Source organism: Polypterus senegalus, chromosome 5 (assembly GCF_016835505.1).
Source record: "Polypterus senegalus isolate Bchr_013 chromosome 5, ASM1683550v1, whole genome shotgun sequence".
Taxonomy (NCBI): domain Eukaryota; kingdom Metazoa; phylum Chordata; class Cladistia; order Polypteriformes; family Polypteridae; genus Polypterus; species Polypterus senegalus.
The window spans coordinates 23,845,744-23,868,731 of NC_053158.1; the positions used below are offsets into that span (position 1 = coordinate 23,845,744).

General features: G+C 39.5%; 1 protein-coding gene across 1 annotated transcript in view; it reads right to left on the reverse strand.

Moving 5' to 3' along the window:
* LOC120530166 (death-associated protein) overlaps positions 1 to 207 on the reverse strand; it is a 93,567-nt gene extending 93,360 nt beyond the window's left edge. Inside the window, exon 1 of the mRNA XM_039754391.1 lies at positions 15 to 207. Coding sequence (XP_039610325.1) covers positions 15 to 69 — 55 coding nt within the window. The 5' untranslated portion in view covers positions 70 to 207. The remainder of the gene's footprint in view (positions 1 to 14) is intronic.
* Between the last annotated feature and the right edge of the window lie 22,781 nt (positions 208 to 22,988).

A 22,988-nucleotide genomic window follows, 5' to 3' on the forward strand; every position in this document is an offset into this window, starting at 1 on the left:
GTGCGTGATAATACCTGCAGGTAGATGTCCAGCTTTTGTTTCGGGTTTTTCCTTCGGAGGCGATGACATGATTGTGTGATCGAATTAAAACGGTTTTTTCGCTTTCTTCGTGTCCACGTTTCGTCCAGCTGTTACTTCCCTACTTCTCGCTTCGGTCAACGTGGCTTTTCCACTTTTCTTCAGTGTTTGGCAACTCAGCAGCGTGACGTATCTCGAGGTGGGCGTGGCCGAGAACGGGCGGTGCGCCTGCGCCATACATATTCCTTCGGAGTTAATCCTGACGTGTCTCTCCTGTGGCGCGGTGCTGCACGTTGGCGTGAGGTCTCATTTAAGCCGTTTAAGGCACCGGGGGGTGGCGTGAGGTGAGAATCGCTGTCAGAGTCACAGTAAACATGACACTGATTTAAGTATTCCAATGATTTTCATTGTGTCAAAGTATACCAGGGTCGTTCTCGTTAGTTTTGAATTTAGCACCGAATCAGGTTTCTAGTACAACAAATGTACCCCCCTTATGTCATGCTGTTTTAAAGTACAGGTTTAATCGTCGAACAATTGCCAATATAGGTAGTGACAACAAACTTGCAAGGAACATTTAATGTTATGACAGCAAAACTTCATATAATATTTGTAATGAACCTTAACATTTCCAGGGCAGAGGTCTTTTGGCTCCAGCTCCATAAGGTTTAGTGTAATTTTGAATTGGACCTTCTTATGTTTGCATATTTTGTTTTCTCCAGCTACTCTGATTTTCTTGCCACATCACACAAAAATATGCTTATTGGAATAACTGGCCACTCTGATTTATGCCAGTTTGGGTGTGTATGAGTTACAGTATTGCAGCATATTGTAAAATTGATAGATGGATGGGAAGTCTTACTTCAGTGTGATTAATAGTAGAGGTAAAACAAGAGGAAATTAGAAACCATGTTAACCCATAGAGATTAAATATTAATAAAGTTTTTAAAAATCAGTTAAAAAGTCTTAATCTCATTTACACTCGTGAGCCCTATGATTACAAATATAATATGAAGATAGAAATAGCATCAATACATCTTTTATTTAGCCAAGGTACTACCAAAACTATTTGCAGATTTACTTTGTATAGTGGATGTGAACCAAGATAGTGGTTTAAATCGCACATTTAAGTCCTTTCCTTTTGAAATTTTCTGTGTGAGTTTCACCAAAGAGCATTAAGGTAAGACCTTATCTAACTGGTAAGTATTCTTACTGGAGGACTAGCCTTAAATAGCTTTATGTGTCAGAGCATGGTACAATTTGGAAATTGCCCTGACTAAGTTGGGAACATCAGGAGTGTATTGAAGAAGAAAGGCATTATAAATCTCATCATAACTTTAAGGTCAATACCCTTCCTTCTTTTGAAAAGTGTACTGGAATCTTTGTTGTCATGGAAACGAGTATGAAGCTGCTTCAGCACTAATCTGAAAAATAATTGCTTCAGACTGGCATCATCCCTCATGCAGGGCTGTGTGTCCTTTGCTGGTAAGGTAGGTACTTGCTTTCTGTGACACTTAACAGCAAGATTTGAGTAGAAAAATTCTATGCTAACTGCTTCATTAAATTGTGTTGAATCATTTCGTTTCTCAACATGAATGTATATTTTTAAATGCTTGATTTTCAGTAAAAACAGCTGAAGGGTTTGTTTGTTTTAAAAAAAAACTGCAGGAAGAAATTATAAGGACATTCTGTGCTATTTTCAGCATTACTGTAATATACACCGATTAGCAACAACATTAAAACCACCTGCCTAATATTGTGTTGGTCCCCTTTGCACCATCAGAACAGCTCTGACCCAGCGAGGCATGGACTCCACAAGACCTTTTGAAGGTGTCCTGTAGTATCTAATAATAATAATACATTTTATTTATGTAGTGCCTGCTCAAGGCACTTCTGGCACTGAGATGTCAGCAGCAGATTCTTTAAGTTCTATAATTTTTCAAGGTGGGGCCTTCAAGCATCAGGCTCATTTTTCCAGCATATCCCACAGATGCTTGATCAGATTTAGATCTAGGGAATCTGAAGGCCAAGTCAACACCATGTACTGTTTGCCATGTTCTACAAACCATATCCAGTGTGGCAGGGTGTATTATCCAGCAGAAAGAGGCCACTGCAATTAGGGAATACCATTTCCATGGAGGGGTGTACATGGTCTGAAACCACTTTTAGGTGGGTGATACATATCAAAGTAACATCTGGATGAATGTCAGGACCCAAAGTTTCCTAGCAGAACATTACCCAAAGCATCACACTCCCTCCACCAGTTTGCCTTCTTCCAATAGTGCATCCTGCTGTCATCTATTCCTCAGGTAAACAACACACACCTGGCCTTGTGCATGATCTAAAAGAAAATGTGATTAATCAGACCAGGCCACCTTCTTCCATTGCTCCATGGTCCAGTTTTGATGCTCATGTGCCCACTTTAGGCACATTCAATGGTGAACAGGGGTCAGCATGGTCTGTCTGACTTGTCTAGGTACTAACATTTACATTTATTCACTTGGCAAATTATTTCACTAAAAGCAGCTAAAACAGAGGTAAACTTAGGCTAGGCCCTGGTTTTTCAACAAGTGTAAGGCCGGGTTTATACTTCACGCGACGCATGCTACAGCGGACGCTCCTGCTACGCAAGCATTTTACTGTTTATACTTGCGCACATACTTTACGGAAATCTGGAGGAATAGTGCGAGATATCATCACATTGAGAACAGATTTGGATTCACTGTATTGTGAATTGCTTTTGGATTCACTGTATTGTGAATTGCCTGGAACACCCATTAAATTCCAATGACACCTTACCATAATATATCTGAAAAGGATGTTTAATGATTAAATCCAGGGATTTGTCCATATCAGTGAGCATTGGGCACAAGGCTGATACAATCCCTGGACGGGCATCAGCTCATCGCAAGGTGAATACAAGCACTCACACACTAGTGTCATTTTAGTTTCACCAAATCTGCATATCTTTGGAAGGAAACCAGAGGACACTGAAGAAACCCAGCAGGAAAACATGCAAACTCCAGGCAGAGAATACCAGTAACGTGACTCCCTGTGAGACAGCAGTGCTATTGCTCTGCCACCGTGTCACCCCCAGCTGTGTAATTATTAACAGTTTTCATTATTTAAACGAAATTAACGATTTATCTGTATGTAACATACAAACTTTAATACATTTCATCATGAAAGTGATATCAAGTATAAATCTTAGGATTCTAAATGTCCAGAGAGTTGGAATATCATACATTGAATGTGTTCTGTGTGGCGATCTATCTGTCACATGTAGATAGTAAACAGAGACTCTGACGTCACATTCCAACTTTTAGCACACTGCGTCCCCCAACTTTTTACTGGTACTTCAACGTGCGCGTGCGTTACGTTAATTTCTGTGGACCTGTTCAGAGGACGCGTCAAATGAATGCTGGGAACGCGTGGCACGCCTTCTGAGCGTGAAGTATAAATGAGCCCTAATAGGACAGGTAACAAAAGTTGACTGGTGCCAGTGAAAAGATGTAATAACCACCGCATACCAGGAACACCCCACAAGACCTACTGTTGTTGAGATTCCCTGACCGAATCATCTAGTCATTATAATTTGGTCCTTGTCAGGGTCACTCAGATCCTTATTCTTCTACATTTTTTCTCCTTCCAACTCATCACCTTCGAGATCTGACTATTCACTTGCTTCCTATTCCATCCCACTCCTTTATAGGTGCCATTGTAATGAGATAGTTAATGTTATTCACTTCACCTATTGGCTGTTGTGGCTTATCGGTGTAGGTGCCTCTGACAGTAGGACTTTTATTGTAATGTTGATGAAAACCCATTGGAGAAGCACTACAGTGATGTCACCCCTTTGTAATGAAGAAGATTGATAGAGGCTTCCTGAGTTGAAAATTTGCACTTCTTCAGCCTAGCAGCCTCTGGTAAGATTAGTGTTGATTTGCTTGTAATTCAAAGGTAAATTTTGGCTATTGATAATATAACATCATCCACTTAGTCCAGATTATGGAAAATGATTCCATCATCACTGGGTGTAAGTCGAAAAGCGTCCCTAAAGAAGACACCATTGTAAAGTCCACTTGACACTTGCACACTCACTCACACAGGGTCACTTTGCAACCTCTAGTTAATCCCCACCAGACACAGTCAGAGCATGCAAACTGCACACAGTCCTAACAACCAAACATGGGATATGAGTCTGCTGTTATGAGTCCATCTGTCTGCTAAGTTTTGAACAATCACAAATAAGTCATTTGGTGTCCACCTCACCTCTAATTTACGGGACGTCTCTGTGGAGAATTTCTGATGTTTTCTTTTGGGTAACAGCTTTTATGAAGTTATTTACAGTAGGTTTAGAAATATCTAATTGAGAATTTGCTGCGCCTCAACCATCAGGAAAGAACGACAAGTATGTGTGTATGAGACGTCACATGCTCTGTTGAAACCTTCTCAATGTTGTGGGCTTTAAATGCAGTAAAACGCTAATTGAGAGTGGGGGCTCCTGGGTGACTCTTGTTCAGCCAAAGTGCGACAAAAGTGTAGCATAGATTAGAATGAAAGTACAGCATGGTTAATTTAGTTAAGGATGGAGGGGGAGGACTTCCTCTGAGTCACCTGTCCGGTGTAATGCACTATATACTGTATATGAATGTATGCATACAGAAAAAAACTACGTTTCTTTCTGCATGACATATACAGTTGATCAGGCTTCTGTTGCTTGCTCTTCCCTCCTAGGAAATGAAAGTATTTCTTGAACATGTGTGAATGTGTGGCTCCAGCAGTTCTTTTTAAAGAATTTATGCCACATAGTCATTTGTGTACTCAAAACACTTTAAATACCATATTCTACTTAAGCATGTGAAAAGTGTTAAGTTTTTCCACAGTTTTATACAGAACGTATAAAAAAAAAAAAATCTGTATTCATGAATATTTACTTATATGTTTGTGTGTGCTATGTTTAAGGCTGGGTTCCTCCCCTGGATTATGTTTGAATTTATTTCTTATGTCTTTTTTTTTGTTTATTTTTGAATCTGTGATTATTTTTGTTAATCTTAACTTTGTTATTTATTTTTATTATTTGTCTAGTTTTTTATTTTATGTCAGTTTTATTTTATTTCACTTGGGGGCTCCATCCTCTGCTCGCTTCGCTCGCCCACCCCCAGGTTTGGTTTTCCAGATATACAATTTAAAGAGATTGTTATTTTCAAGGGAATTGTTACATATGCATTATTTTCACTTTTACTTTAAAACGTTTGTAAAAACAATACTTTATTTCCGGCCCTTGGCATGGTTAAATCTCTTTCGGGCAGGATGTATAACGCTGCTCACGTTGTGATTGGGAGCAGTCGGATCATCTGCTGGCGAGCTGCGTGCTCTGCTTGTCGCTTGTCGTTGTTTTAAGAGCTGGGAGCACATGAAGTGTGTCTGCCAAAAGCATTTCCAATAACTGCTAGGTTAGATGTCCGTGAACTTGTTTTAAATGTTGTCTCACTGCCTTGTCTCACGTGACGTTAAAGTGTCTCTCGCAGGAAAATTGTCTTCCAAGAAGATCACGTCTTGTCTCCCTAGTTCCCCCTCTCAAGATTTTTTTTATAATAGAGAGATGATTATTTAGTTTCTATGTACACATAACAGTTCTCCTACCTTTCTTGTACATTGCAGGTGGACCCCAAGATATGGGGCCACCATTACCGCATCGCCTGGGAAAGCAAGTTCTTTGTGGTTCATTTGAATACACTTGGAAGGTGAGTTTTTTGAGTGTGCTGTTTCATTGTTCTTATTATGCTGGAATGCAATTTGGCTGTTCCTTTTAACTCCTGTTTTCAGCATTTGCTTCTTTCCTTTGTTAATAAATATTTTTTATCTATGAAGATAATTTGGAAGACAGTGTTTTTGACTGTTTGTTAGGTGCTCATTTTACTATGCTCAGAGCAGTCAGAAAAGACGAAGGTGTAAGGCCTCCAAGATAGAGGCCTTTTTCAGAGGCAGGAAAAAGAATAAGAAAAAAAAAACAGGAAAATGTACGCCTAAGAAAAATAAAAAAGAGCCTACTGGATTATCTTTGTAAATACAAGTATTTATTAACAAAGAAAAGAAACACATGCTCAAAACAGGAGTAAAAAGGAGATGCTTAAAGACAATCCAAGCAAACAAAATCCTACATCGTAATCCTACAGAGTAAACCAATAAATGCAAGCAAAAAAAGATCAAGTAAGCAGCAAAGGACAGTGAAACAGCCCTACTCGCAAATCTCACTTCCCAAGTGTATTCAAATGAATGACTGCATTTAAGGACAATCTGGGGGAGGTTCCCAGCAATGAGGTATTGGTGGCTCCGCCTCTTGGGGGGTCCACCTACAAAGTACAAGTAACCTAGGAGAACCAATATGTACAAATGGAAACTAAATAATCATAAAATAAAATAAAATTAATGCAACATACATAATTAGACAAATAATTAAAATAAACAGCAATGTTAACATCTATATATATAATTCACTAAGGCAAGACAACCATGGAAAGTGGTGTGGATTCACTAAGCCGCCGACAAGTAAGACACCAATGGCGCACGCAGGAAGGAGCCACGCCCACCAACTCCAAGACCATTGGATACAACGACAACTCACAGAGCCACGGCCACCAACTCGGACGCGACGACACAGAAAAACCGGCGTCATTTATATTCGTCTGTCGTAGAGGTCACATGCAGCTCCGACTCACGTTGACTGTTAATAGAGGCATGTTTCTCACGGAGGTGAGTCGCCATATGTGGCGTGTAAAACTGTTTGCGAGGGGTATCCCATGGGTTTCCTTAAAATGTTCCTTTACAACTGAGGTTAAAACACAATGAAGTGAGCAGTCTTTAAAAAACGAGTTTTCGGTTACGACGCACGACCGTGTACACTATTACAAACTGTTTTACACGCTACATACAGCAATTCGCATCCGCGACAAACATGCGTCTTCTTAGATACTCCTGCACTTTGTACACACGCCCCCTCCCACCGTGGTCGGGTGTCTTGGTGGATTATATATAGAAAGGCAGCCAAAACCGCACAGAGCAATGAAAAGCCTACGTTAGTCACAGGTGCATCTGGACTGTACAAAGACGACAACGATTCAAGTGACCAGTTGGAGGTGGGCACATGAGCAGGCAGTGTATACTGAACGAGAAATCAGCAGACTAGCATGACGGAGGGAGCGGAGTGGATGTCCTTCTCCTCTCCTCCCGTTCCACCCTGAGCGCCGCACGGACGATTGTGTGTTGGTTCGTTCCGTGCATTGGTTAAAATCCAATGAAGGAAGCAGTCTTTAAAAACCAATAGGCCCGGTGCCTCTGTTTCATTACCGTCTCACCTGCTTTACCAAAGCAGGCCCCGCAACAGCAACAGCCAACTGGGTAACCAAAATCTTTTTGTTCAGGGGGGAGTATGGTTACAAAGCTGAAACTTAAAGGAATTGACGGAAGGCACCACCAGGTGTGGAGCCTTTCGCGTCATTTGACTCAACACAGGAAACCTCACCCGGCCCGGACACGGACAGGATTGACAGATTGATAGCTCTTTCTCGATTCTGTTGGTTGTGGTCCATGGCAGTTCTTAGTTGGTGGAGCGATTTGGCTGGTTATTTCCGAAAATGAACAAGACTCCCGCCTGCTAAATAGTTACACGACCCAACAGCGGTCGGCGTCCAAATTCTTAGAGGGACAAGTGGCTTTCAGCCACGTGAGATTGAGCATTAGCAGGACTGTGATGCACTTGTATCTCCGGTACTGCACGCGCGCTACACTGAATGGATCAACGTGTGTCTACCCGGCGTGGGTAAGCCGTTGAACCCCATTCGTGATGGAGACCGTGGCTTCCAATTGTTCCCCACGAACGAGAAATTCCCAGTACGTGCGGGTCATATGCTCGCACTAATTACGTCCCTGATCTTTGTAAAGCCCCCCATGGTCGGGTGACTTGGTGGATTATATATATAAAAAAAAAGCAGCCGGAACCGCAAAGAACAATGAAAAATCAACGTGGAAACCGACTGAGGCGGTGTTTGGAAAATTAACAGTCAACGTGACTCACAGGTGCGTGTGGACTGTACACAGACGAAAGCGACTCAGGTAGGGAGTTGGGGCCGGGCACATAAGCGGGCAGTGCGAACTGAATGAGCGCCATTCAACCCCGTCCTTCGCTTTGGAAGGAGAAAGCGTGACGGCGCTCCTCCGGTTTTCAGTCACGGACAATTGTATGTTGGTCCGTAGCGTGCACTGCTGCAATGTTACTTTTCTTGGTGGTTTATTAAATTACGGATTTTTCAAATGTTTATTTTTTCCTCTGTGCTTAAAAATCATTTAAAAAGCGGCCTGATTAGGTTGGCTAGTAAACAATAATAATCACAGTATCAAAATGAAAAGCACATTGAAGAGAAATTTAAAAATAAGCTAAGTGGGGGGGACCCTATCTTAAACATAACAGTAAGAATGCACTGTGTGATGTTTAATTCTTAATGCATTGTATTTTTAAGAGAATTATGGTTATCATGACATTCATTAATTACATTTATTTTCCAAATATCATAAGTGTGGGAATCTATCTTAGTAGCATTGTGTGCAAGACAGAAAACACTTGTGGTCTTTCATAGAGCATCCCATCAGGGATTAATATAGTATATCAAAATATTAGCACACATGCCCATGCGCAGATACACTAGGTCATCAATCAGCCATGCCAATTCCATTCATGTAGGAATTTTGATCCATGGGTTACTAGGCTGCAAGGCACTAGTGCTAACCACTGTGTTATCTTTAGATAAAGCAAGTGCAGTAAAACCTATTGTTCACATACTACAAAAATTATGTTTATTTTAATTAGACATTGTCATTGGCAGATCCAGTACTATGAGTAAAAATAGGTGCTGCAAATGTACTTTAGCGTGTTATTTCACTTCTAAGAAAAGTGTATTTACCATCAAGTGCTGGTGATCTTGTGACAGTATCAATGACATTGATCTGTCTGCTAGCTTTCACTAGAAAGTCATTACTTCCCTAATGATTACATTCTTCTGTATTTTTCAGTGTCTGTGTTCTAATTATGTTACAGTAGCTATGCTCCCTGGCAGGTACTGTATAATTATGGTAGGCAATGTGTAGGATAAGATGAAATAGTACTTGATGTAAAAATAGGGTGTCATGCTTTGCCCATGGTACTAAATTGCATGCTTCTGAAGGTAATGATGTGATACCATTTGCTTTATGACTGTATCAATATTCATAGGGAGCATTTAAATGTACCTGTTTATAAGTTCTGTGTATTCATGCACTCTGCATGTTCCTGCTTAATGTAATGTGGTTTAAACTGCTTTGTATATCATGTGTAAAATAGCACTTCCTTGGCATCAAGCAGCTTAATTAATTAGATTTACAGCCCAGCGTGTTTGAAGAATTATTCGTCAATCATTCCATTTTCTGAGCCTGTTTTGTCCATTAAGGATTACAAGAAGCTGGAGTCTGTCCCTTTCACCATTTAGTGCAAGGCAGTAACCAGCACTGTTCATCACAGGACACAATTAGAAACCTAACTATACAAACCTATTCCAAACCAGTTTGGAGTCAAACCTGATATGTTTGGTATTTTTCAAATCAAAGTTATTTCTTCACGATCATTGTTCATATTAACTAGAAAATACATGGACTTCTAGTCCTCCCAAGACCAAGGGTCCAGCCCCAGTAGAGTACCAGCAGGTCGATGTGTAGCCGCCGAAGTATAAGGCGAGATCGATCACAGGTAAAACGCATGCCGAAAGAAATCCCTCACTCCAAAAGTTCATTTTTAAAAATATTTAGTGAAAGTTAATAGCTAATAATCCACACAAGAATAAAGAAAAAGGTAGTTACACACATAGAATAAAAGGCAAAAAAAGGATAAATGTATCTTGAGAAACTTTAGTTATTTCTGTACTTAAAAGTTCTTTTCTTCTTCTATACTTAAAGATTCTTAAGTTCTTCTTCTGTACGTTTTAAACGTATGGCTATACACTTAAATAAGTGTTGTTTTACGAGTTACTTCACACACTCAAAAGGCCCATAGGCATGGTTTAAAACCATATGCCCTTTACACCTTACACATGGCAAAGCTGGTCACTAACTGAAGAATAATATTTAGTCAGAGCTATTAGAAATGGCAATAATATACCAATACAATTCTACTTTTGGGGGTTTTAGGAACCTCCCATAGATTATGCATTGCCATCTTAGTAAAATATTTATGAATCTTATATAACTAGGAAAATGACTCTTACACGATGCACTGCATGTACTTGATACACAGCGGATTCCGGAGTTGCCATTCTTCTTTTTATCACATAATCAGCTTCACTCTCAGATGTTGCTGCTATTCATTTCTCTTTCTGCCATTTCATCTTCACAGTCAGTTTGCCTAAGCAGCTTGCTGCTTGACCCTGATATCTTTGTGGATGTTGCTGCTAGCCACATGTTTTGCTTCAGCAGTACCTATCACATCATAAGCTTTCAATTAAGATCAAGTTTCTAGCCCCAGTGGTTCGCAATAAGTCATGTGACACAGAACTTAGCAATTTAAATGTACATAATAAATAAGACTTTATGGCCAACACCCTCTGAACCCCACCTCATATATATATTGTGGGGTACAGACAGGCGAACACCGATGGTTCCACAACCAACACACATTTATTTATAATATTATACAAAAATACCGCACACACAATCCGGTGCCCCAGCACCAATCACCCTTCATTCAAGGCCTTTCCAATGCCTCTACTCTTCTTGACCGCCTCCACTCCTCTCCTCCAGGCTTTGTCCTCTTCCACCCGACTCCAGCTACCGAATTGAGGGAGGTGGCCCCTTTTGTACTCACCCAGACGTGCTCCAGGTGCCTCCCAATGAGCTTCTGCTGGCACTCCCTGGTGTGGCGGAAGTGGTGGCCCTGCACCAGGAAGCACTCGGGGTGTCCCTGGTCTTCGTCCCCCCAACACTTCCGGGTGTGGTGGAAGTGCTGAGGACCAGGGCTCTCCAGGCATCTGGGCACACATGCGATTGGGAGACAGCTGAATGGCCTAAATGATAGGAATTCCACGCCAGAACAGGGGGCGGCGGGGTGCACTGACTGTCTCTCTCAATCTCTTGCAGACCGTCCACGGAAAAACCCACAGGGTACTGGCACCACTGGTGGCATAATTCCCGTTTTTCTGGTGCTGATGATGATGATGTCACTTCTGGTCCTGCCCCCGATGAAGATGTCACTTTCGGTCCCGACAACATCACTTTCGGTTCCGCCTAGATGACATCATTTCCTTGACTGGCCTTTAAAGCCGCCATTTTGTCTCAATAATTTCAGTTCTGTTTTGGGCTCACATCTGTGAATATATCTGTTCGATTTAAACCTAATTTTTGCAGCCCTTGAACAATATACGGGTGGCTGCCCCAAACCTTCATGATGTCTAAGACACATTGTTGTGATTATATATATGAGAGAGGGATTTGCCATGAAATTGTATTCTAAACTGAATAATTCTTTATCAGTTTAAAAAAAAATATGGAGCAGAGGTCCAAACATGAAAATGAAAACCTTATATCTTACTGAATTTATCCATTTTTCAAGCCAAGAGTGTTAACAAGTTTCTTGAGATTGTATACATATTGGTAAACAGCATATCTATGTTTTTTAGTAAGGGAGAAAAGGAAAACAAATCTGTGAGATTCAACCACATTAAGAGAAAACCGATTGTGAGCTTCACCTCATTGATTGTGTTCCTCTGCAGCAATTTTTCAGCCCCAAGGCTGTGGTTTCACTTTACAAACTCATCCCCAAGCGCTGTTATTGATGTTATTGAATGTTGTTGCCAAGATGTGAATTGCTGTCTCTGTTCTATAGAAAACTAGACAATAATCACTGAAAAAAGTCTCATAATCACTCAAAATATTTCACTACTTATGATAATAATTAAAAGTTGAGTTAAAATTGCTTAAATCACAACTTAGAACTACCTCATCGTATTATGAGCTTGAGTAAATGTCTACCATGTAGAAACAGTCAAACTTACTAATTACATTTACTCACTGAAAAAAGTTTGTTGTCAGTCCTTTTATTATTACAGTATATCCTCAGAATCTGCTATAAAATTAAATAATTGGTTTGTGGCACGTCATTCCATTTTATCCTGATTTGGCTCTTTGCTCTGTATTTTTTTTTTAATTTTGCATACACAAAACACCAAAGAAAGTGTGTAATGCTGAGTGTGAACTGTAACCTTGACACTATCAAAAACCTAAGGCTTTTATAAAAAATCAATGCAGTTCAGTTGAAATGTATTTTGTGTACAGAAAACTCTTTTGTGCACACTATAACATAATGCAGCATGTAGCCATTCAGCTTGAATCTCATTCTCTAGGCTATGTAAAATAAAAACACCGAAGGTAGTTGGTAAAAAGAAGGAAAAAATAATCATATGGTTTGAGTGTGCATCTTTCATTAAATAACTGCTTCTGTATGTGAATTAATATGTGCCTATATTGCCTATAGAAAATATGATTTGAGCACACATTGCATAAGAAAATAATAAGATTTTAGTATGGATGTGCTGTCAGCACTGGATCTTGTTATGAATCACGACAGATGTACACTCAAATCAAGTGATTTCAGGGCATAATGACAGCTCTCCTGCTGTATTACACACTGGGCACCCTTTTGTGTAGAGCATTTGCTGCAAGCCATGCCAAAACATAACCGTTGAAGAAACCGAATTGCAGAGACAAAAAAAAGCATAAAATTAAGCCTGATGCTACAGAAATTTGCCGAGAAGCTGGTACTCCAGGGGTAAATGTCAAAACTACCCTCACAACAGCCGTTGTGAGCAGACAGCTGACCAGGAAACATATCCTTATCTGTAGAAAATAGTGCCAAGAATCTGTGATAAAACGTATTACTTCCAGTTTACTTTTGTTGTCATAAGCAGGCCTCACAAAACTGGGAGGCACATTGTCTTAAATCAAAACCCTTGCTGTTTCAAAGTGGACACATCTGGTAAGTTGTAAGGCTAACTTCCATTTTGAAATGCAAGAACAGAAGAGATATTTTTTAAAATGTATACAAATGCTTCACTTTAGAACACAATTTCATAGGGCAAATTAGTATACTGTATATGATTATTGTGAAAAACAATAAAAAAAAAATACTTAACTTTAACACATACTGTATGTCTTTGGAATGTGAGAGGAAAACTGGTGCACCTGGAGAAAGCCCAGTGGAGCTGAGAGGCAGCAAATGTAAAAGCCTTTGCCAGTGTATTACCTGTTTGAATGTATCCCATTTCAGCTGCATTTTATTGTGTTTCATGAAAATAATATTGAATATAGGCAAACATTTTTGCTTTCTTTTAATCATAGGCTAAGCTTTTTGGGCTTAAATTATCTGGATCTGTATATCACCATTAATAGGACAAAGTCAGTAAAAGAATACCAGTATTGACTCTTTGATGCCCAGGTAAGGTAAGCATTTCCATACAGCAGAAGGTGGGCTGTAGAGCAGGTCAGTCTAAACAGCAATTGGTTCATAGCTTCAGATTAAGCTTTCAAGACCAGTTCCTTCTGTTGCTTTTTTGTTAAGCATCTCTTTACCTTACTCTCATAGTTGAATTTAGTGATATGTCAAAGCCAGCATAAATGTCCAAGTTATTTGTGCTATCACCTGTCTTTGTTGCTTTGTACTGTATCTGCATTTGTTATTTATTTTCTCCTGTTTTTAACCTGGCACACTGATCAGTGAATAGAATGATGTGTAATCTTTTGCAAATTTCTACAAGTGGTCAAGGTTTACTCGATGACTCATCTGGCATATACAGTGTGAATTGAATATGGGGGCTTATGAAATCATTATAAATTTATTAGTATTTTTCAGCCTTCAAGGTTACGAGACAAAGAAAATAAACCATACGTAAGATACCATTAACATTGTCAAACTTGGTAAATCAAGTTTAAGTCATGAGTTCAGGGTCAATCCCTAGGCAGCACCATGCAGGAACCAGCCCTGAAGCATTACAATTCATTTCAGGGCCAATGCAGAGATGCAAGAAAGAATTTCAAGATATTCCGTACACATGGCAATAATGACCTTATATACCTATAAATCCCATGACTTTTAAGATGTGTGTGGAAAGGTGCAGTACCCAGAGAAAAATCAAGATAGGCACCTGAAAAACACAGATAGCATAACAGTCATTATTTGTATACTTTCCACTTTTGACATTTTCATATTGTTGCTTTCATAAGAATTACTTATAAACCTTTTGTAACTACTTCAGTTTATTTTATTTTATATGGCACCACCAGTGCAATATTCACAGGTACAAGAAAACCCTCTTATATAATACACTGTTTGATTTGTTTTCATGTCTAGTTATGCAAGACTTTGAGCTTTTTGGGCCAGAACCCCCACAGCCTTTTTGACCTCTAGACCAGAAGAAACCTTTTTAGGTCATTTTTAGATCATATGTTCTTCAGGAAATTACACCATTATGAACAATGTAAACCAATAGGTGCCTGCAGCAAACATGATCCAGAAGTACTTGAAGTTGTGCATGCCATATCAGCTGACCCCAAGGATTCACCTCCTAATGGGACAAGAGGAGTCAAATTTACTCCTTTTCACAAAACCTTGAAAAAATTGGGATTGTAATATAGGCATGTGGAGTTTTGTATAATGCTATTTTGAGGTTGCTGATCATAAATAAGTTTATTCTTTACTGGCCGTCCTAGCCCTCTAGGATCCATTCCCAGAAGGTTCAAAATGGCAAATTTAAAACATAAGCATGTGGGGTATTGTTTTAGGCAATTTGAAGGTCAGTGATTATAAATGTGGTGTTATTTTTGATTCTTTACTAGCAATCTAGCCCTCTATGGACCTCTATCTGATGCAGCAAGTCTTGTTTATTGTATACTTCTACTAAATGATGTAAATCATTATATTTCTTATGAACACCCTGAATTATTATGGGTCACACTGATTCAGACTTTTTCTTTATTATTACCTGTTAATAAGGCATGGAAATAAGCTGCATTGTCAGAGAGCTGGAAATCCTTGGGCATCTGAAGTTTCTTTAAATATCATGCACTAGTTTCCATGTTGCTACACTAAAATCCATCCAATCGTTATCCAACCTGCTATATCCTAACTATAGGGTCACGGGATCTGCTGAAGCCAATCCAAGCCAACACAGGGCGCAAGGCAGAAAAAAAACCCCGGGCAGGGGACACACTCACGCACACATTTGGGACAATTTAGAACCACCAACACACATAACCTGCATGTCTTTGGATGGTGGGAGGAAACCGGAGCACCCGGAGGAAACCCACGCAGACACGAGGAAAACATGCAAACTCCACGCAGGGAGGACCCGGGAAGCGAACCCGGGTCTCCTAACTGCGAGGCAGCAGCGCTACCACTGCGCCACCATGCCACCCCACTTTAAAATCACTAATGTTAATTTAACACTTTAAGTGTTTATATGAAAAGGCAATGTTTCCATACATACACTTGTAAGGGCCACTTTGACACTGCAATAATTTATTTAGCGCTGTAGATTTTGTTGTATACTTTGATAATTTTGAAGAATATTCAAATTTAGATAGAGTCACTGTATTTTAATTTTTTTTTTTCTGTTTGTGATTTGTTTGTCTTAGAGCATATTTATGAATTCCAAAACAGTTTGCTGAAAATTTTGTAAGTGGTTTAGGACTGATTAGCACAATACTCTTCCTTAGGCTGTATGAGGTCCCTTCAGGTGTGCTAATATATAATTAAATATGAAGAATTCCACATCGGTTATGTTTCTTCTCAATATGCAGTGGAAGGCTGAACAAACCTGTATGTGATCACCGCAGGTTTCTGACCGTTGAACTTGTTACCTACTTATTGTCACCTGACTTAAATTATTTCATTAACTGTGATAATAAATGGTCCTTGTACCATTGAACATGAACTGTTGTCCCTGTTCTATGTGCAAAATCCATGAAACAGTTAACAGAACACGTGGCTACTAAACATTTCTTTTAGACATATAAGGACTGATCTGACTAACAAATTAAAGTAGGTAAAGGTATATAAAAATGTGACATGTCAAGAACTACAGTTTGTATTCACACAATTTCAGGAAGCATTATAGTACTGGCTCATTAGAAAAGGTGGCAATTATTTCAGTACCTGCTACTATGCCTGTAACAAGGATGATTGTATTTAAACTCTTATCTTGACACTCTGTGTTGAAGATCAATGTTAGTTTTGAGATTTTATTCATATTATGAGTCTTCCAGCCTAGTTAGCTTTTCTCTACAGAAGACTATAAAGTCAATAATTCTGTACATTTACAGTTGATTAACAGAAAAACACAAATTTTAACAATGAGAGAAGATTATTTAGTTTGTTAGGGTCATTTCTTTAGCTAATAGACCATCTGTCGCTTCAAAACAGTTTTAAAAGCTGCCTGAGTCTTCACTTTATGTACTTGACTTGGTACTTTTTCTTTTTACTTGACTTGATTTATTCACTTTCTCTTCTTCTTTGTAGGCCCTTGCCCCATTTTTTTGACAGTCTAAACTTCAGCTTTTAGCCCTCATGATGCAGTTTGAGATATGATTGTTTGCTAGGTTTGTCTCTAATGTACAAACATAAGAATTTATGTTAGTTTTAGGAGGTATACTCAATGAACGAAATACTAGGAATGCCTGTGCACCTGCTTATCCATGCAGTTATCTAAACAGCCAATCATGTGTCAGCAGTGCAATGCATACAATCATGCAGGTACAGGTCAGGAGATTCAGTTTGTGTTCAAATCTAACACCAGAATGGGGGAAAAATGTGATCTCAGTGATTTCGACCGTGGCATCATTGTTGGTGGCAGATAGGCTGAGTGTTTTGGTAACTGCTAAATGCTTGGAATTTACACCATCAACAGTCTCTAGAGTTTACTCAGAATAAAGCAAAAAACAAAAAAACATCCAGTGAGCAGCAGTACTGCAGACAGAAATGCTTTGTTGATGAGAGGGGTCGAAGGAGAACGGCCAGCCTGATTTGAGCTGACAGAAGGGCTATATTAAAGCAGATAACCATTCTGTACAACTGTGGTGAGCGGAAAAGCACCTCAGAATGCACAAAACATAGAATCTTTTTGTGAATAGGCTACAAAAGCAGAAGACCATGATGTTTCCGCTACTGTCAGCCAAGAACAGAAAGCAGAGGCTGCAGTGGGCAGAGGCTCACCAAAACTGGACAGCTAAGGACTGGAAAAAAGTAGCCTGGTCTGATGAATCTTGAATTCTGTCGAGTGACACAGATGGTAGGGTCAGAATTTGGTGCCAACAGCATGAATCCATGTACCCTACCTGCCTTGCGCCAACAGTCCAGTCTGGTGGTGGCGGTGTAATGATATGGGTAATGTTCTCTAAGCACACTTTGAGCCTGTTAATACCAATCTATCATCTCTTGACTACCACAGCATATCTTTATATATTATATGCTACTGTGGCTGTTTGTTTGTCTGTCCAAGATTTTAAATTACCTGTAGCTCACAAAGCATTTGATGTATTGACCTGAAATTTGGTACACATACTGTATACTACATGACGTCTACTATCCACTTTCAGGGTGATGATTGACCTCCAAGGTTATTCCTCTTTGTATTTTTATTTTATTTTATTGTAGATTCAATTCTCTGCAGCGGCCAGCAGGGCATCGTGTGGCGCATGCATGCGGGTGCCATTCTCGTCCCTACCACCTTTGGTGTCACTTCCCCTACCTCTTTATATCTTAAATCACTCTTGAAGCAGATTGAAGACTTAAGTGCCAGCTTAAGTGAAAAATTAAGGAAAACGTACTAAGTAATTGCAACACAAACGCTGACTTAATCAGTTTTAATGCGAAAAGATGCAGACGAAAGAAGAGATGAAGCGGGCCACTAGGGTGAAGAAAAGAAGAGCTGCTCAGGAAGCAGCAAGCGCATCAACCTCTGAGAAGACGAATGCTAAATGTACAGAAAAAGAGGATGAAAACTAGGAATGCTCAAGTCAAGTGTATTCACTGCAGGTTATCGTGCAGGGTGTCATTACTGGTTTGAGTATATAGCTGACCTTGTGTATTCATTTATAGCCACAATTTATTTCCAGCAGGAGAGGGCACCATGTCACAAACCAAAAGTCACCTTGGACTGATTTCATGAACATGCCAACTGGGTATGAATCCGACAGAACAACTTTGGGATGTGATAGAACACAAGATTTGCAGCATGAATGTGTAGCTGACAGATCTGCATCGTGTGACGCAATCATGTCAACATGCACCAGAAACTCAAAGGAAAGTCTTGTGGAATTCATGACCTGAAGAAATTAGACTTTTTTGAGAGTGAAAGAAGGCCCTACCTAGAGCTATTATAGTGCTCCTTATATTTTTCTCAGTGTGTGTATATTGATATGGCATCCTTGTTAAGATAATCATTGCCAGACAGACATAGGTCAAAAACAGATGTTTTTATTACGAGACCCGAAGTATAAAACAAAGTTCAGAGCTTTAAAGAAGTGTTCAAGAAGTCAAAGCTAAATCCTGTTATGTAGCTCTTACTCTATAAATGCCTATGTTCAAGCACTTTAAGTCAGAACAGTTAAAATGATGTGATGTGACATATGACAATTGAGTGCTTAAAGTATTAACACCAAAATCTCCATCTCATGTGTTCTTAAACCTATTTAATCAAATTACAAGGTCTTGTTATAAACCTCAGCATCATGAGATGGAAGATAGAAACCAGCTCTGAAAGAGACATCAGTCCATCATAGGACACAGTCATCATGCAAACGTAGATACACACACTCACATAGAGCAAGTTTATTGCCAAGTTTTCAACTGGATTAGTCGTCTACGGCAGGCATGTCAAACACGCGGCCCACAACAGATCTGTCTGACAGATCCTAGTTAGCACTAAACTTGTACAAAATGATTACTATCATTTGTGATTGAATCATTCTGCATCTTCGGCGTTACTTATTTAATTTTCTTACTTCTGCCTTCTGACAAAAGCACGTTTTCCCCTGGCCTTACGGTACTGGAAACGTCATCTGCTATTATAGTTGCAGCTGCAACGTCGCAACTGAAGTGCTAGGCTGCGGTCTGCGGCCCAATACCGGTGCCGCAAGAGAACTGCCAGCAACACAGACTCACTCAGTGAAGGGCTACAGCAAAAAGGGTGCACCCTTTACTGAGGACACTTTTCAGAACGCTAGGCGGGCGGGGCTTTGCAGCAGCGCAGAGAGAGGAGAGAAACCGCGGTGAGAGTTTCTCTATATGACACGAGTCTATAGAAATCTTGTTACTACGAAGTACATTCAGCAGCAGATACTTTCATTACAACGAAGTGATCTTGAAATGCTTGAATGAATCATCCACAGAGCAGTTAGTTCTGGCTATGGCCGCAGCTCAGTTGTGCACATTTGCACAACGATCCCCAAACAGAAACATTGTAAAAAATGTTCTTTCTTCGAACTTTCCTCGTACTGTTTTTTGCTGTTTTTGTTTTTTGTGGTTTTCAGTGATACCTTTTCCTTATTGCTCCTCAACATTTGAAAAACATCCATCGGAATTTAACTCATTGTCACCCTTCTATAGAAATGGCATACACGAAAAAACAATGACAGTGTTAATGTTTGTGATGTGCAATCTGTTGGAATGACAAATGCAATGCATATGTCTTTGTTATATGCAAAAAAGAAGAAAAATCTCGGGTTGCAAACGTATGCGGACTGCTGCATTTGAAGACGTCATAAAAGCCGTTTTTATGTGGTTCAGTGATACTCATTCAAGAAACATTCCTATGAAAGCGGCACTCTTTCAAGAAAATATGAGGTTTTTAAACTCTCTTGGGACCTGGACAAACAATCTCACACAGACGCAGCAATAGTGCTTCAGGACGCACTTCAGCGTGTCGTTCCTGTTGGGTGGGGGGGATCCCAGATCCCAAAAGAGTTCAGAAACCTCAATATATGCAGAAGAATAAAAGGATGATTTGGCTTCTGATTGATAACTGTGCTGCCCACAACTTACTTCCGCATTTAGATAATGTTCACGTTGAATTCCTCCCACCCAATTGCATGGCAGTGCTTCAGCCATTGGATTTGGGCATCATTTGCACCCTGAAAGTGTATTATCGCAAGGAAATGCTGAGAAAAATTCTCGTCAGCATAACGTGTAGACAGGAGAAGATTAAAATAACGCAAAAGAAGCTATTAAAGCTGCTTCCGTTTCCAACATCCTATCTTTGTGATGCACATTTTCTGCAGTGACAGCAACCAAAACGAGATTACAGAGTAGACTGAACATAAGCAACACACTTCGCGTGTCACTGTCTTCCATCCTCCCTAGATGGGATTGTCTGGTTGCAGGAAAACAACTCAGGGTTCTCACTGATTCTGCATTATGGTAAGCTGAAAATTTCTATTACTAAATTATAACATAATAATAATAGAAATGTAATGTAAATTGTGCATAAAACTGCCCTACGAACCCGCCCATAATCACCCCACAAACTCCAAGCTACAGTAACTTTGTATAATAGTATAATAGTATTTGTTACAGTGCGGCCCGCTGATGAACATATGGCAGTTAAAGCGGCCCACCAATGGTAGTGAGTTTGACATACCTGGTCTACAAGATGTGAGAGGAAAGCTAAATGAACATGGCGATAACATGCAAACTCTAAACAGATTATGATTGTAGTGACTGCACAGGAAGAAACAATAATAGTTAGTTTGAAATAAATGTACAGGAACTGAAGACAAAAAAGCAAACCAAGGTTGAAGCCAGTAAGTAAGAAATTTAGTATTTTAAATAGAGCCCAAAACGTAAAGCAGGATGTAGCTAGAAGGCCAGTAACCAGGAAATCAAGTATAATTTATGATTCATTACGAGAGACAAGAATCGAAATCAGAAAACCAAAAGCAAGAAATCAAAGTCACATGCTTAGCTATTTGAAGAAATATGAAAACTCAGATGATATGGAAATGCGTGATGCTGTAATGACATCATGGGACCTGCACCACTGATCATTAAGCCTAGCAACTACACAATCAGCATTGGCAGCATGTATACAAAAGCAGGATGGTGTCATGGGAGAAAGGATTCAAAAGGAAACTTTCATAAAAATGCATTACAACAAAAAATAAACGAAACCACCGAATTTCTAGACCTCAGAAACCTCTGGAATTACAGCTTAACAAGTTTTTTTGAGGACTAGAAGTGATTTAAACCTTGGTCTGTGAAGCCTTTGTGCTGCCCCTTTTGAACACATTTAGAATGTAAGCTAAACAAAATTCAATTTAAGACTGAACAAATTGCATACACGGTGCATCTGTCATGCCACAGCCAGTGTTTATTATCTCGCTTATTTATTTACCTTTTATTATTTTTGAAGTATTTTTTGTATTTTTAGGAATTTTCTATTAATTTTGCTTTGTCTGCTTATTTATGTAGTTAAGTGTTCTTTGCGTCTTGTGGAGGGAACCCCCCGTCAAGAGGTGGAGCCACATTGATATTGCTGTGGAAAGACTCCCTCATACTTTGTATGTGAAACTGGGGGAGTTGGTCCTTCAGTGGTTCTTTAAAGTTTGAAAAGTATATTTTTGTGACTGTTGTTTCTTTGATTTCTGGATTTTTTTCATTTCTGTATTTGGTCTTTGATTCTTGGATTTTTTATTGAGACTTATTTGCTCTCGAATGCCTTTTTAGGCAAGTCCTTTTGCCTCCTTTTTTAAAGTTATATTTTTTTCTGTGTTTTGTGCTCATTTAAAATAAAAATACTGTATTTCTAAAGATTCTTTGTCTGGCCTTGTCTTTTTAAGCTGGATGTTGACAGTTCTCCCTTGAAGGGCATTTGTTTCGTATTGTGGAGCATTTTGAAGTATCTTGAACCCTTAAAGGCCATTCCCTCTTTTTGGGCCTGCCCATGGAGTATGGGATCAGGCTGCCAGGAGTAAGGCCTATCTTAAGCAAGCTTGTGATGGTTGTGGCCTGCATTTTGTGATTTTTTGAAAGCCTTGCACTTTTTTATTTACCATTTTGTGTGTACATTTATAACAACATTTTCATGGGCGCTATTTTTTTTTTTCCTTACCCAGCATGCATATATCATAAGCTACAACAATGTGTAATATGACCAAAGCCAGAATTACAGGATGATACTATACTGAATCCCACTGTTCTGTGGTGTTTTCCAATGGGCTAGTTATTTTAGGGTTGGTGGGAATAACAGTTGAATGCTCATGAAATGAGAGTATGTGAGGCATTGTAAAAAAAATAAAAAGTTCTGAGGTACAGTTTAAAAGGAAGGAATCAGATGAAGAAGTGAGCATTTAGAAAATGATTTAGCCCTTAGCTGTAGAAATATCTGAGAACTAAATTATATATTTATAAATTAATTTCTTTTTAATTTTTTTGTTCTTATTATATTCTGCAAGCCAATCTCATTCCAGCACGTGACTGGCCTCAGTCTTGTCTTTGGATTTACAACAACTACCTATTTATAAAAAAATGAAGTGCTATTGGTGAGTCTGACATCTGACAGATACATAGTGAAAGAGGAAAAAGTGAGTAACCGATCGGGAGAAAAAACAAGAATGAAGGAGAAGGCAAGCGCACTGTCTACAATACGAGAGAGAGAGGTTAGGAGCACGCGTTGATACAGTGCATTGCCTCACCCACCACATGACAAACCAACTTAAGATCCAGATTAGGACCCGAGTGCAGCCATAAAACGGGTGACACCTCAGCTCCACACTACTTCAGATGGAGTGGAACCAGTGTGAGGTTTTTTTTTTATATGGGCTGGAGTACCAATTCTGCCACCAACTCCCAAGTTTTTCCCTGCAGGTTGGAGGACCTACATGCAGGGATGGATGCAGATTAACGT